The sequence below is a fragment of the Rhynchophorus ferrugineus genome, unplaced genomic scaffold, assembly GCF_030347505.1.
Source record: "Rhynchophorus ferrugineus isolate W39M unplaced genomic scaffold, kcgeb_rfMv2 rfM1, whole genome shotgun sequence".
NCBI classification, from domain to species: domain Eukaryota; kingdom Metazoa; phylum Arthropoda; class Insecta; order Coleoptera; family Curculionidae; genus Rhynchophorus; species Rhynchophorus ferrugineus.
The window spans coordinates 82,373,868-82,388,502 of record NW_027472580.1 but is presented as its reverse complement, the minus strand read 5'-3'; the positions used below and the strand labels follow the sequence as shown (position 1 = coordinate 82,388,502).

At 31.3% G+C, this 14,635-nt stretch overlaps 1 protein-coding gene and 1 long non-coding RNA gene across 2 annotated transcripts in view; one reads left to right on the top strand and one right to left on the bottom strand.

The window, feature by feature from the left end:
- The window catches only part of Amph (Amphiphysin), a 146,775-nt gene extending 132,708 nt beyond the window's left edge, over positions 1–14,067 (bottom strand). The window contains exon 1 of the mRNA XM_076411014.1: positions 13,789–14,067. Coding sequence (XP_076267129.1) covers positions 13,789–13,857 — 69 coding nt within the window. The 5' untranslated portion in view covers positions 13,858–14,067. The remainder of the gene's footprint in view (positions 1–13,788) is intronic.
- A 303-nt stretch (positions 14,068–14,370) lies between these two features.
- On the top strand, positions 14,371–14,609 carry LOC143200661 (uncharacterized). Its single transcript, XR_013006771.1, has 2 exons — positions 14,371–14,467; positions 14,521–14,609. It is a non-coding gene; the product is annotated as an uncharacterized LOC143200661 (long non-coding RNA).
- Positions 14,610–14,635: the final 26 nt, after the last annotated feature.

The following is a 14,635-nucleotide window of genomic DNA, read 5'->3' as shown; positions in this document are numbered from 1 at the left end:
TATCAACCCATAACTGAATTCTATAGGTGCATATCTGTTTTAGTATCTGCTTGTGTAGCACCCATTTATTACGTACGAATAATTCAGATTTTCTGCTATGCTCCTTCCAACATAGCTTTGCCTCAAGAATCATTAGCGTCGTTATTTTATGGGATAATAGTATTATTCATATTTATTGATACATGAACACTTTGATTGTAGGTAGATTCAATACGCACTGATTTACTCTTTTTCTCTTTATATCGTTATTGTTTCAAATAGCAAGTATTTCAGTGTGATCAGATGGAAAATGTAACCATAGTAACATTTTTTCATTGTGATCACATATATAGAATAAGTAAAGAACAGGGCCCAAAACACTGCCTTGTGGTACACCTCAACATTTCTTTAATTGTTGTGTAAGTCTCTTCTTAGCTGACCTCTTTCTAACTCTAAACATCCTATCTAACATATAAGAGTCTTTTAAGAGTAAACGTTCAGTAACACTTTATAGAGTTTATTAACCGACTTACAAATATGGACCGATTTTCAAAATTCTTTTTTTAATCAAAAGAATACACGTCTGAATGAATGAATGAATGAAATTTTAAAAATTGTAACTTGTTAATATGCCTTATCTTGTTCTTCTTATTCTTCCCTGTACTTAACAGTAATTAACATAAAAGTTATTAGTTTAGTATTCTCTCAACATTTTTTATATTATCGTCAATTTATAAAAAATACAGTCACATTCAATTGACGCCAACCAAAATGATTATATAAAGTACCGTCAATATAATGTAAACCTTATCAATATAACTTAATATGTAAGTATTTATTGATTCATGATAATATTGGTTACTCCACAGCGTCACACATTAATATTCCGATATTCCTTACGTTGTCGACAACAAATAAAGAAAATGACATCCCATTCAAAATTCCACAAAAACAATTACAATCTATTTCAGTACTATAATACAATATATTCTCAAATTCAGCAGAAACTGTCTCTTCATGTTAGTACTTAAGAAATAGTGACAACAAGATCAATGAATGATTACATTTCTTTCAAAGGCACTATTCACATTCTTTAAGTTCTTTCAACGTTTATGATTTTTTTCTTCTTAAATATGACAGGCAAAAACAGGCTATTTATTTTCACAAATTTGTATCATGATCTTACAAATAATCTTCCAACTTGGATACAATCCATTTATTATATAATTGCATATATTCTGACTATTATTTTCACTTAAAAATATATTCATTGAAAAACATTTTCACGTTACATTTTGTTTCACTTGGTTCGCATTTCTTCAGCATTTAAAGAGAGTGTACCAGCCAAGCCATATTGTAGACATAGTCAGTGGCAGTAGATAAAGCCTATAGCGCCACAATATGCGCAGTAGAGACTTTATGGTCATGAATATTCTACTTCGACGTCGATGTAGATGACTCGCCTGAACTAACGTCGTCTGTCACAATTCGCCACAGAAAGTCTTTCAGTGCTTTCAAACTTTTTAACCCTCTGTCATTACCATAAAAATTACAACTTTTAAACCATTGAAGCTGAAACCGACAATTGGGACATGATGGAACAGCAACATCATAATCTTATAAAAGTGTTTAATGAAATCAGTAGCAACTTTTTTTCGATTTTCGACTGCTGTTGAATTCGATTTCTCAAATGATCCTTAACACTTTCTTCGGCTCGATTTAAACCTCTTAATTTTATAGTAGGTTTATAGTCAGAAGATTGTCACATCTAAATGCAAGAGTACAAGTGAATACAACATAATTCAATATGACATAAGTTGATATTTTCCTTTGCGTAGCTTATAGGAACATCAGCATAAATTTGACAATATATCAGCGTCAATAAAATAATCGTTTAATGGGAAAACAATATCCAACAAAACAATGAATATTGCCGCTTGATTAATGGACACCTTAAGAAGACCTCACCCACTCTACAATAAAAATCAAACGAACATTTAACAACTTAATTTGAAAAACTCGTGAAAAAACTCATTCAGTATGAAAACAGGTAATTATTAGATATTGATATATTTGTACGACAAAAGTCTAAATAAAGTATTTAACTAACCTTTCTTCAAACATTGTATCATTGTGTAATTAAGTAGAACATATAATTAGTAGAAATGTCATCCACATACTTGTGACATCAGTACTAACATAACTATATCAAAATCAAACATGATCATGTATCAAAACATGATCCATAATCATAAATATGTTATGGGAATGATTATACCTTGTTCATAATAGATTTAAGCTATTCAATATTTTTAATGATCAGCTACCAATATGTCTATTGCACTGTTTAGAATTTTGATACATTCGCTTTGGAACGTTGAACAACACTACCATTTCTTCTATGCTCAATTTTTAAACGCGTGTCTGTAGCTGGTTCTTACTTTTCAGCAATAATATATGCTATTTACGTAACCTGAAATTGTATATGCAAGCGAGTACGTTTTCTCACTTATTAGTGTGGGTTAGTTTAATTGCGATACCGGATACATACAGGCATGCAAAGCGTGTATCAATGCCAGTAAGATCGTGCTGTATTTCTCCGCAAGTACCGGTGAGCATATACCTTATGAAGACCCCAGAATTCGATTCGTAAAAAATTACTAGGCGCGTAGGTGAGAGTCTATCAAAATTAGTTAATAGAATCAGTGAGTAAAAAGATATTAATCGAACCAAACATATTTTTCGTTAAATTAGGTCTAACATATGTAAAAAAAGTATAAAACTTGAACTAAAATACTAAAACTTACTTACTTAAACTTAAATAACAAAAAATTCATAAATCATCACATTAAAATATTTATAAATTTAAATATTTCATTGCAAAAGCAATATATTATTAGGAAAAATGACAGACTATTTTTCAAGTTTTAACCAGCCCCATAAAGTACTTTTTAAAATATTTTCGGTAGTCTATTAAAATGTATTGGAAAGGAATAGATCTTTATGAAATCAAAGCCTTGTTGTAAAAAATGTGTTAATTTTTGTTCGAAAAAGTGAAACTAAAGTATAGTTAACACATTAACAACATTGTACATAATGAAAAGTAAAACCAAATAACACACCTTTTGGTATAAATAGAATGGCAACTTGATGCAATACATCATAAGGTAATTTATTGATTTTGTACTCTTACAAATGTCTATTTATTTATTTATATATTATTATTAGTCGCTGCCAACAAACTTAAAATTTGTGTTTACAGTAATCGAGGTCTATCAAGAAAGACGCTGCACTGCCCCTTATCTAGTCTCTTAAAAATAAGTAGCACTTTTCAGAGTTTTTACCATTTAGTATACTTAACTACACAACTACACAAAATCACACGGTTTGGTTCTCTTAAGTCTGTATTCTAGTTCAGTGTGACACAAAAGTTGCAGCACTTTGTTGTTAACGTGGAATTGGAGTCTTTCTTCATGTCTCTTAATGGGAATCTCTTAATCTGCTTTATGACATTTGGTGTAAGTAATTTTTCCTAAAGTATCCAGGTGTTAATGCTTCTCCCAGAACATTCCCATAGCTGATATCCATAAGTTCATACAGGATTTAGTATCTACTTGTACAGCAACAACTTATTATCTAAGGATAATTTAGATTTCCTTCCAAATAACCAATACATTTTTTTCGAGTTGTTTTCTTTTTGGCGTTCTCCTTCCAACGAAATTTTGCGTCAGATTCATCCCAAGGCCCCATGAGATAATAGTTATATTTATATTTATTGGTATATAAACAGTTTGCTTGTAGGTAAATTCAACATGCACTGATTTACTCTTGTTGAAAATAAAATGTTAGGAATTATTCCGACTGGCTTATGACACAATCGCCGAAAAGTTAAAAAATAAAATAAAATGAATGAACGAATAAAAAAAGTTCCTGCATAAACAATGGGTTAATTCGGTCCATTCCGATTAGTAACTAAGGAAAATTCCTTTGCATTTCCTACTACAATCCTTGTTCCTACAGATAATATTCACGTTACAAACCCAAACAAGGCACAAAAAAGGTTCAATTATAAAAGAGTGTATTAAAATTGAGCAAAAATTAAATAAAACACCATTTTTGCACCATAAATTTTATTGTGTAACTAATTGAACAAATTAATACTTTCACAAATATTTAAAGCATAATGATATTATCAGTTTTCATGCTTGTTTCAGATTTCTAACTACTCAGTTATTTTTAGTTTCTACATTGGAATCATAATTCTAAACACATTAATGTTATTATAAGCTCGTAGACCATATCTTGCAACAGTTTTGCCAAATCTAAACAAAGGCAAACCAATAAAAGTAACGCACTGGTATGTCAGTAAATGGACATCATGTAAATTACATAAACTTCGCTCCTAATGCGGATACATCGACCTCCAACTTTCAACCACGATCTTTTCGCATAAATTGAGTGAGGTCCCATCAGTGACATGCCTGAAGACGTCCGATGCATCAGCCGGTTCGTGCTTTGACAATATAACACGTCGATTTCCATAACACTACGTCCTAATATCGAGTTCACAACCTTCAACTTATTTTATCGTCACGATTTAAACTTTTAACAATTACAACAGAATGTACCGGTCAGATAAGAACCAGTATCTATATTTTTCGTTTAAAAACTGACTAATTATCAGGACATTTTTTTATTACATCTTTATTAGATACGCTTAGTACAATCTTAATTTACAATTAATTTTTTACTACTTTTCCTATGTACTTGGATAAATTAACAGGCAACACGAGTGCGAGAAATTACATCAGTATGTATTCCTCAATTATAAAATTATAGTTATTTATTAATTATTAACTTATAGCTATAGTTTACACTAAATGTATACACTTTATATAAGTTCCTATGGTTTTGTTCGTTTCAATCTCCCGACATCCTGCGCGCTGTCCAGCGGTTGTATTGCTTCCACGTTAGTATGATTTAGTAATCCTCTTTCGTGTTTCAAGGCGAAATCTTGAATAACTTCGCAAATCCATTTGATTTCCAGGTCATCATGCAGTTCTTCATTAGTTACATCGCGATAGGCATTGGTAATCAATCGAAGAACCTTGTTTTGACAGCGTTGTATGACTAGTTGATTTGAATTTTTAGTGCAACCCCATATTTGCACCCCATAGGTCCAAATTGGCTTTATAATTGTATTATAGATCAACCTCCTTGATTTTAGATCAAGTTGAGAGTATCTTCCAACTAACCAGTATAGTTCTTTTATTTTGGTTCTAATGTGTTTTGCTTTTTGTCTAACGTGATGCTATTATCAGGACATGAAGACATTATAATGTTAATTTAATTGTTATCATGCCTCAGCTAAATTCGAATCCACGACTGTAGCAACAGTAGGTAAACCGTCATTAACGTAACAGTTAACAACAAAATAGATTACAGAAATTTCGAGAACCATCTCATTGAGATGAAATCAAACAAAGAAATGGCAAATAATCCATTTAATAAAATCCAATTTCATACATATCAACTAAAAAAAAGTGAAAAGCAAAAGTCCATAGTCAAAAGACAATATATTTAAATCATGAAAAACATATTAAAACCTTTCCGCTGTTTTATGTAGATTTGGTACACTAACTTATTTGGACTTTAACTCTTAACTTAAGTAGATTAGTTTAATTTTAATTTGGGATATACATACTGATGTATTAATCCCGTACTCGTCTTGCTTGTGTGTTGATGCAAGTATAACAGAACAGTTTTTCTTTTACCAGAATGACGAGCTAGAACTTAATGGTATTTTGCTGATGTTGCTTCGGGTTCGGGATAGAGATATTTTGCGGGCGACAGAGACCCTGGGGTACAACTGGGATTGTCGTAATTGGATTAACTACCGGAGTTTGTGGATGGGTAAGGATTTGATAAAGTTGTTTTCGTATTCTAAGGCGCCAAGGAAGAACTTTACAATGAACATATTCGTGTAGCTTTTCACGAACAGGATGCCTGATTCGAGGTGAGTCTTCGCGTTCCTCATAAGCCATGGGGCATTCGGTAACGCACGGACTTTTTGGGACTGGAACACTTGAAGTAGTGCAAGTTGTCTCTCAGAGACGTATCTGTACCAGACCTGTGCTCCATTGAGGCAGATTGGCATCTTATACAGAGTCGTTTTCTGGGAGAGACGCCACTGCCTTCGCAAATAGCGTATTGGATTTGAGCTGACCATTGGAACCTGCGGTCGAACAGGAGACCGAGGTATGATACCTTCTGGAGCCAGAGGATATGAACGTTTTCGACAGGACAGTAGTAATAAATTAATTTTTAAATTAAGATTTCACTTTATTAGTTTTCATCGGCAAATGTTTCCAAAATAAATATTTCCCAAAGATCATCTAGATAGAGGCGTCTCTTGCTTCGATAATTAACGATAAATGATTGATTAATTGATATTATTGGTTTAGAGTTCACTCAATGCTTTATGTTTTTGAAGACTAACAACAGAAAACAAGAAATATTAACTAAAACTGAAAGGTTAAAATCCTCTCGTCAGTTGCGGTCCAAGGAGATTCAAAAGCAATAAAGCAAAGTCCATTAGGAGTTTATTTGGAAAATTAAAAATGATCGAATAAAATCAATAACCAAATTTACACAATAATGAAAAACAAAACAAATATCTAGATAAACAAATAAATAATAAAATTGTGTATAGATAAAGTGTAATGTAGAGGGTAAACTTAGTAGGTAAGAACACATCCCTCAATGACTCAGAGAAGCTATTACTTCTTTTGATAATTACTACATTTCTTTATTTAATTACTAGTTTTCCTCCCCCAGCAGAACCTACTCAAGTTGCATCAGGCTATGTATCTTACGATCTATAAATGGAGAAAGATCTTTACAAAACATATATTTATAATTTGTTGACCATTTATAATAGCGTCTTTGGCGAGGCTGGCGATTCAGACCAATAATCAAGATTTTACATCACTATCGGATGTGAGAAAAATACATTATCGATATGTGTTTGAGAGACAGTCAATCAAGTTTAAATTGCAGTAATGTCAATTAAATTTTTCTGCTTTGAAATTTAGAAAATTCAACCAATTGTCAGCAATAAAAGGTATTGTAAAAGTTTGAGGGTTTTCATTGAAATAAAACAAATGAATACAAAGCATTACATGATATATGGAAATTCCGTGCTGACAATATTTACAATCTATACAGGACTGTTTATTCCTTAGATTATATTAAGTTAATGTTATATTAATGTGGGTTCATTTTGCTTGGAAGCTAGAAAACTACCAATTTATCGGGTTATGATTACTGACTAATAGTTAATCAAATTAAATATATTAAGAACATGCATTTTTATATCAAATTATATTAACTACTTAACTATATTTACCTTCTATTTGATTTATAATATAATGGTAATATGAATCAGATCATTACTATATCTTATCATTTAATATCCAACTATACAATCTAAAATATTTTAACGGCTAGTAACAAGGCTACTATTAAATAGTAAAAATAACTTTATTGAGAATATTATAAAGAAACCGTCGACAAATCATTTTCCCAACATGATCTCAAATCAGACAATTGCCAGCTTGATAAAATATTTTTAATAAAAAAATTAAACCGACTTCAAAAAATAAATAAGGAACTCACTAAAAAGTAAAAAATAATCAAACTTAGATTTATAACGTAAAAAAGACGTTTTAAAAATAATCATTATAAATAAAAGAAACAAAAACCTTATTTAACCTATATACTACACATACTTTATATTCTACTATATACACACAATTTAGCTTAATACTAACGTTGGGAACTATCGACTGAAAACAGTCGAAACAGTCGATAGTTGCAAAACAGTCAATAGTCAAAAAACTAGCGACTGTTTTTTTCAATTCGCGATATCAGACGAAGATGTAAGAACCCTTTCCTGTATAAATTGTGAGAGAGGAAAGGACGGAGATAATTGCTTGGAGCAGTTAATTTTAAATGTGGTTATATTTTCCAACGGTAGACGGAAGCGAGACGGAGATGTAAAAATTCATTCACGAACTAACTTTAAAAACGAAAAGGAAAGAAATAATTACTGAATACTATAATAATAATAATGCATAACATGTAATTTATAATTTAATTTTAAACGAAGTAGAATTACTTTTATATTTGGAATGGAATAATATCCCACAAAGGATTTATTGTATTTTTTATGTGTTAATTGCAATTATATAATTGCTAATTATTGTTACCTAATTGTTAAACCATACGTGTAGTACCATTTTTGTTGCTGGCAAAATAGCAACTTATGCCTCAGTCATTAGTCAACAGATGAATTTTATGTGAGTTATAATATATATCTTGAAAACTGAACTAAAAAAATCACACACCACATGCCTTCATTATTAACATGCAAATTCCATCTGATAAAAGTAGCATGTAGAAAAGAAAACGCTTGGCATTTGCTTGGCCGAATCTCGGGGTTCAATCAATTTAGAACAAGCTTATTTCATGCAAGTTAATAATAACACTAAGACCAGTGTGAGCCTACAGAATTCAACTGTGGAGCTGCACCAGCGACTGCAATATCCAAGTAATTAAAAGGTTCCAAAATAAAGTACTGAAATGTGTTACTACGTCAACACGAAAACGTCCAGACAGAAAGACAAGCTAATTTTACTAAAGTCTGACCACTAAGTCTTTCAGTGAAAAATATCCTAGTTGTAATTATTCGTTACTATATTTGAACAGAGAAAAATTAATGGTTAATTATACGCAAGAAATTAAAAAAAATGTTTTTTGAATAGTTTACGAAATTCCATTTTCCATTGTTTCAAAAATCAAAATTATCAAGACATCATGAAATTTCTCATACAACTTTACAGTTATCCTATGATAAAAATAGTTCTTCCAAAATATTTTATTGGAGATATTATTTACAGGCCAGACAGTGACCCTTAATTAACTGATGATCTACACTAGAAATAACGTTAAATATTTGTATTTTTTATAAAGATAAGACGGACCATCAACGTGCCCAATCAAGAGTGAAAGTTGGCGAATCGGAAACAAGCAACCCGACCGAGAAAGTTGGACGCCCATACATTAAACATGAAGCATCTCGCCAGAACAAATTTATGTTGCTATTCATCTCGATAAAAGTTCTGCAAATATTTTACTTCGATCAGAAAACAGCGGAATTTTATGCAAACATTCGAAAGCCGGCCCAGACCCACTTATATTATGATGCTTTTGTAGAAATTTATTTCCATTGGAATATATTAGAAGGTGTTAGTTATTTGATTGGTGTTAAATAAATCGGTCAGAATTTTGGAAATGTGTTCCAATAACATCTCTTCACATAATTTAACACGCCTTAACAGATGTTAGGTCATATATAGTATTGGGAGCTATCGATTGAAATCGACAATCGACTGTTTGGTACATGACTACTTTTTACTATCGACTGTTTCAGTCGCTATTTTTGATTCCACTGATTTTACTACTTTTTACCGGTGACTGTTTTCAGTCGCTATTTTCGGTCCGACTGATTTTGTTACTATTTAATATCGACTGTTTCAGCCGTGTACTTCTAGTTACTATTTTAGGTCCTACTAGTTTCATTCGACGTTCTGGATCTGTCGTCCTAGCCGCGACCTTGACAAAAATTTACCCAATTTATGCTTACATCGATTTATATGTAATATATATAGTTTTATGATTATATAGTTTTATATGAAGTTCTATTGTATCGTCTATATTTATTATTTGAAAATAACTATTAACATATTAAAATACGATAAAACACTTGTGGGGTATTATTCCATTACATAGAAAAATTCCATTCCTTTTTACAGATCCACAGAACATTCAAATATAAAAGTAATTCTACTTCGTTTAAAATGAAATTATAATTGCATAATGATTGTATTCAGTATTTTTTTTCCTTTTCTTTTTTAAAGTTACTACGTGAAGAAATATGTACATCTCCGCCCCGCTTATACTACCGTTGGAAAATATAAGCACATATAAAATTAACTGGTCCAAGCAATTATATCCGTCCTTTCCTCTCTCACAATTTATACAGGAAAGGGTTCATACATCTTCGTTTGACATCACGAATTGAAAAAAACAGTCGAACCGTGTATTTGACTGAAAACAGTAACTACTATTTTCAATCGCTAGCTCTTTGTCGAGTTGATAGTCACTTTCGACTGTTTTGCGACTATCGACTATTTCGACTGTTTTCAGTGGATAGTTTCCAACGTTAGTTATATACAAGTCATAATCAACATACATATAACGCGATGAAGGTTGTGTTTTATGTCTTGCAATTTAATTAATAGAGATAGTGACTTTCAAGCACTACGATTTGCACTGTGCACAACAGTTGATAATGAAAAATGAATTCTTGAAAGGCAAGAATAATAACAAGTTATGGCTATTGATCAAAGCTATACTGAGGATGGCCCTTTTTGCATCTCCAAATGTCACCTGATTAACATTCCGCTAATTCATGTTCCAATTCCATGATGATTTTATAGTATAGTTTTACCAATTATGGAAAATGGCGAAATCAGTATTTGAACAAACTGAGGATAAGGGCAAAGTTAGTAAGAGTCAGTAATTCATCTTGAGAAAGCAGTACATAATGATACTGTATCAATAAAATTCTAAAAATCTACATTAATGCATTTCCTGCGTAATAAGTCCCCCTGCGTAAATCAGATCGCATAGTAGTAAATGTTTTAGTCTACAAACTTAATTGTTATCACTCATATTTATATGGCAGACAAGTCCATTAGTGTGGACTAATTCTCTTTCGAAGCGCTGAACATTAACATTTCGAATTATACTCGCTCTGAGTTTTAAAGGCATATCACGCTGTATCACTTCATTAGAAACGTATTCCGGAGTGAAGTCAACACGTTCTTGTTTTTAGTCAACAGTGAGCAAACCCACTTTGCACAGAGCTTTCTCATAGTCAAATGCTCATGCAATATAAAACCAACAGGTTCTTTTGGTATCTTTACGACGTTAGCAATTTACGCAACTTTACTTTTGAATCATTCAAAACTATTGTGTAGATATTTTTTTTGTTTTCTAGTGTTGAAGCACCTCATTTAAATGTCCACTGCGTTCTGCATCATCGATGTATCTAGGACCACGTTTGAAGTCAGCAAACCAACTTTTTCCCATCAAGAAGCAGTGTAAAATTAAAACACGAAATTGTTTTTGATCCATTGTTTTGAAAATAACAAAAGTAGTATCACTCTTAGCACAATAACTGACAAACATATGACTAGAATATCATGACATTTTAACAGGTTTCCTTTGAAGGTTAATGCTAGGTGAAAAAATGGCGAATGCAATAAAACTAGCCCCATCTATGTGTAAGGACCGGGACTTTTCAAGCCATGTGTTATTCCTCAAATATCTTTCGAGATTACAGTTAATTAATGTATAAACCTGTAGGAAATGACGTCTTATAGTTTTTACCAGTTTTTAAGATAATAATTTCAACCACTTTCCAAATGCTAAGGAAATAATTCATTAGAAACATTGCATTAAATATAAATTAATATTATACACTTTTCTGGATATTCATGTAGCATTTTTTCCCGAAGTAGATCTTGTTGAAATAGAGAATTTAGAGAGACGGCAATTGTATTTTCTTCATCTGTAGATGCCTCTGTCAGAAAGGGTTTAATTCACGTTAAAAAAAAGGATCGTATGTTTTGCACATTTTAATATCAAACTAGCACACCTTATAACAGACAATTTACAGTTTATATAGGGACTGTAACTTCAGTGTATCGAAGTATACCAACATTTTAAGTTAAACCATACAATCTTTATAAAAAGATCACGATTTTTAGTGCTAAATAAGTCGACTAAACATACATTTTAACCACATCAAACATATGACGGCATCTCCATTCACTGATCGGTAAAAGTCTCTTCAAAACTTGAAATATCTGTTTCTGAAAGCTAGGCCAAAAGCACTTCCTATAGGAGAATTTTATAGCAATTCATCACTATTAGAATATATTAGAATGTCGTTATTTTTTAAATTTCTGTATAATTTGTTCTTCACTAAAACTAACTAAAAGATTAATTTTTAGAAAGTGTATCAAACTGACTAAATATTATCACTATATTGCCTATAAGTTCCAACTATATTGCGTTAGTTAAGCATTCATCAGTACTTATTTTATACACTTACCACTTATTGAAAAGATCTACAATGTTAAAATAATATCTAGAACAGCAAATGTTTTCTAAATAACAGGATATATGCAAGCAACTCATTTAAATAATAATAAGTATAATATATCCCAGTTTTTTCTTCAAGTGATTGCGCAAAACTGCATAAAACCTTAACAACAACTAATCAACCAAAAATATTTGGGAATATTACAATACAATTTGAATTAACTTTATCTTAATTACTATTAAATATTCATACACTACTAATCAAAGAACAATTAAAATAACATGATTTCCAAGACTAAACTACCACAAAGAACGGTAAAATACCACAGCGCTATCCTATGAAAGACAGCTAACTATCAAAGAACCCTCGTAGTTATAGTTAAATTAAAATTAATAACATGTTCAACATCACCTATCCATTAAAACGATTGTTTTTTATGATGCCTTATTCTACATAAACCAATTAACGAATTTTATGACTCATTAAAATTTCACAATATTTTTAACTTATAGAGAGAGATTATCTATAATTTAATCTCATAAATCCAATGATAATTTAATTTAGATGCAGAATACAGAAAGAGCACTGTATATTTAATAGTTTCTCAACAAACTACATCATCAGTATTTGAAGTTTACAGAGAAATTGACATCAGATAATACATACTAAATTATACGAGAGGGAGATGGAGAAAGACAACGAATGACAGGCCACTCAAAGTACCAACAATTTTCGAATTATATACTCGAATGGCCCTCTGACTTGTCGTCTTACATAGCAAATCAACAAAAGCAACTCACAATAACACTATTATATATGAATTGTAACTTAATAGTGGCTGTATGAATCTTAAAATTATCCTCAATCAAAAACACAAATATCCTATTGTGAGCTAAATAATGAAAATTGGTGCGAAATCGAAAATTTGAATAAAACCCTCATAACAATAGCTTGCTTTTAACTTGTTTATTAATATTACTAAAATTATTATTCAATTTTTGTGTGCAATTTGTAATCCTGAAATTCTAATTTAATATAAGTATTTAAAAAACATAACATTAATATAAATAAATATGTAAAATCCGTTAAAATTACATTTGATCCTAATCATCCTATAGAAAAACAACTTCTGAAGAGAATGGATGCTAATATATAATTAACAAGTAAATACAAAATGACCATTAGAAGTTGGCATATACGTAACACTTTATTTAGTTTTTATTAACAAATGTCATGTGATTAATGTCACATTATTTATTGTGGTTCTTTTCAGTTGTTACTCTTCAGCACAGTTTGTGGGGTATAAACGACCTGTCGATAACGTTAACGCTAACGCAATTTCGAAAATTGGCACCTGAAGCTTATTCCTCTCTCGCTCTCCCTATTTTTTGCACTCGAACATTAAAGCAAAATAATCCCGGCGGCATATCCTAAAATTAACACGACCTCGCTAACTTCCCAACTTATTTTTGCTTCTCGGTGGACAGACGGTGGTTTCGTTACAACATAACCTAAATCGAGCCGCTCCAGCCTATTTAAAATTACGTAGCCGCGAACAAGTTAAGTAAACTGACCTTTTCTTTAGCCCTTCCGGCGTGTTTTTGCACAGATTTCGCTAATAGTGATCCTCTGCTCTCTGCCATTGCTTATCGGTCCCTTAAATTGTGTTTAATCAGTTTCCGATCACCCAAAACACACAGAAATCCGCACCGATGACTCGAAACGTCGCACTGGACACGAATGAAACGTTAGCGCGGAGAACACACTAACCACGACGGCAGATAGACAACTGACTGAGTTTTTTCTCGCACTGTAAGCTGGACAGAGAGACAGGTTCTCGGAATCTCGTAACGGTAAAGTAGGCTAGGCTAAAACTTGAAAGCCCATAATTGCGACGTTGTCACGCCGAAATATTAATCAAGAAATTATCTTTCACGTCTAAAATATAATTATTGTATTAATTATATCCTAATTTATAAAGTATATTATATACATTTTTTAGATATGATTATTAAATTACTTCATACTATAATTATTCTGTATTACTTATGAAATAAATATTATTATTTTTCAATATTCCTTATATTAAAAAGAATTGTTTCTAATACAATTGGCATCATGGAATTTTAAATGAAAATGCATTTAGTCATATTGCAACCGCATAGTAGATGGCGTACAATAGATTTGTTTCTTTATAAAAAAGAATGTGCAATGTTACCGCAAAAATAGTTTCCCACGTTTGTATTCTCATCGGTAAACATATTATAAACTACATATTTTGTAGAAAATAAGCTTTGGGAAAATAGTATTTTAGGCATTAACATAGCCGAAGGTAAATAGAACAAAACCTTGACACTGACATCTTAGAAAATTGGATTACGGTTTTCTGCATTGGAAAACAATTTGATAAAATGACAGAAA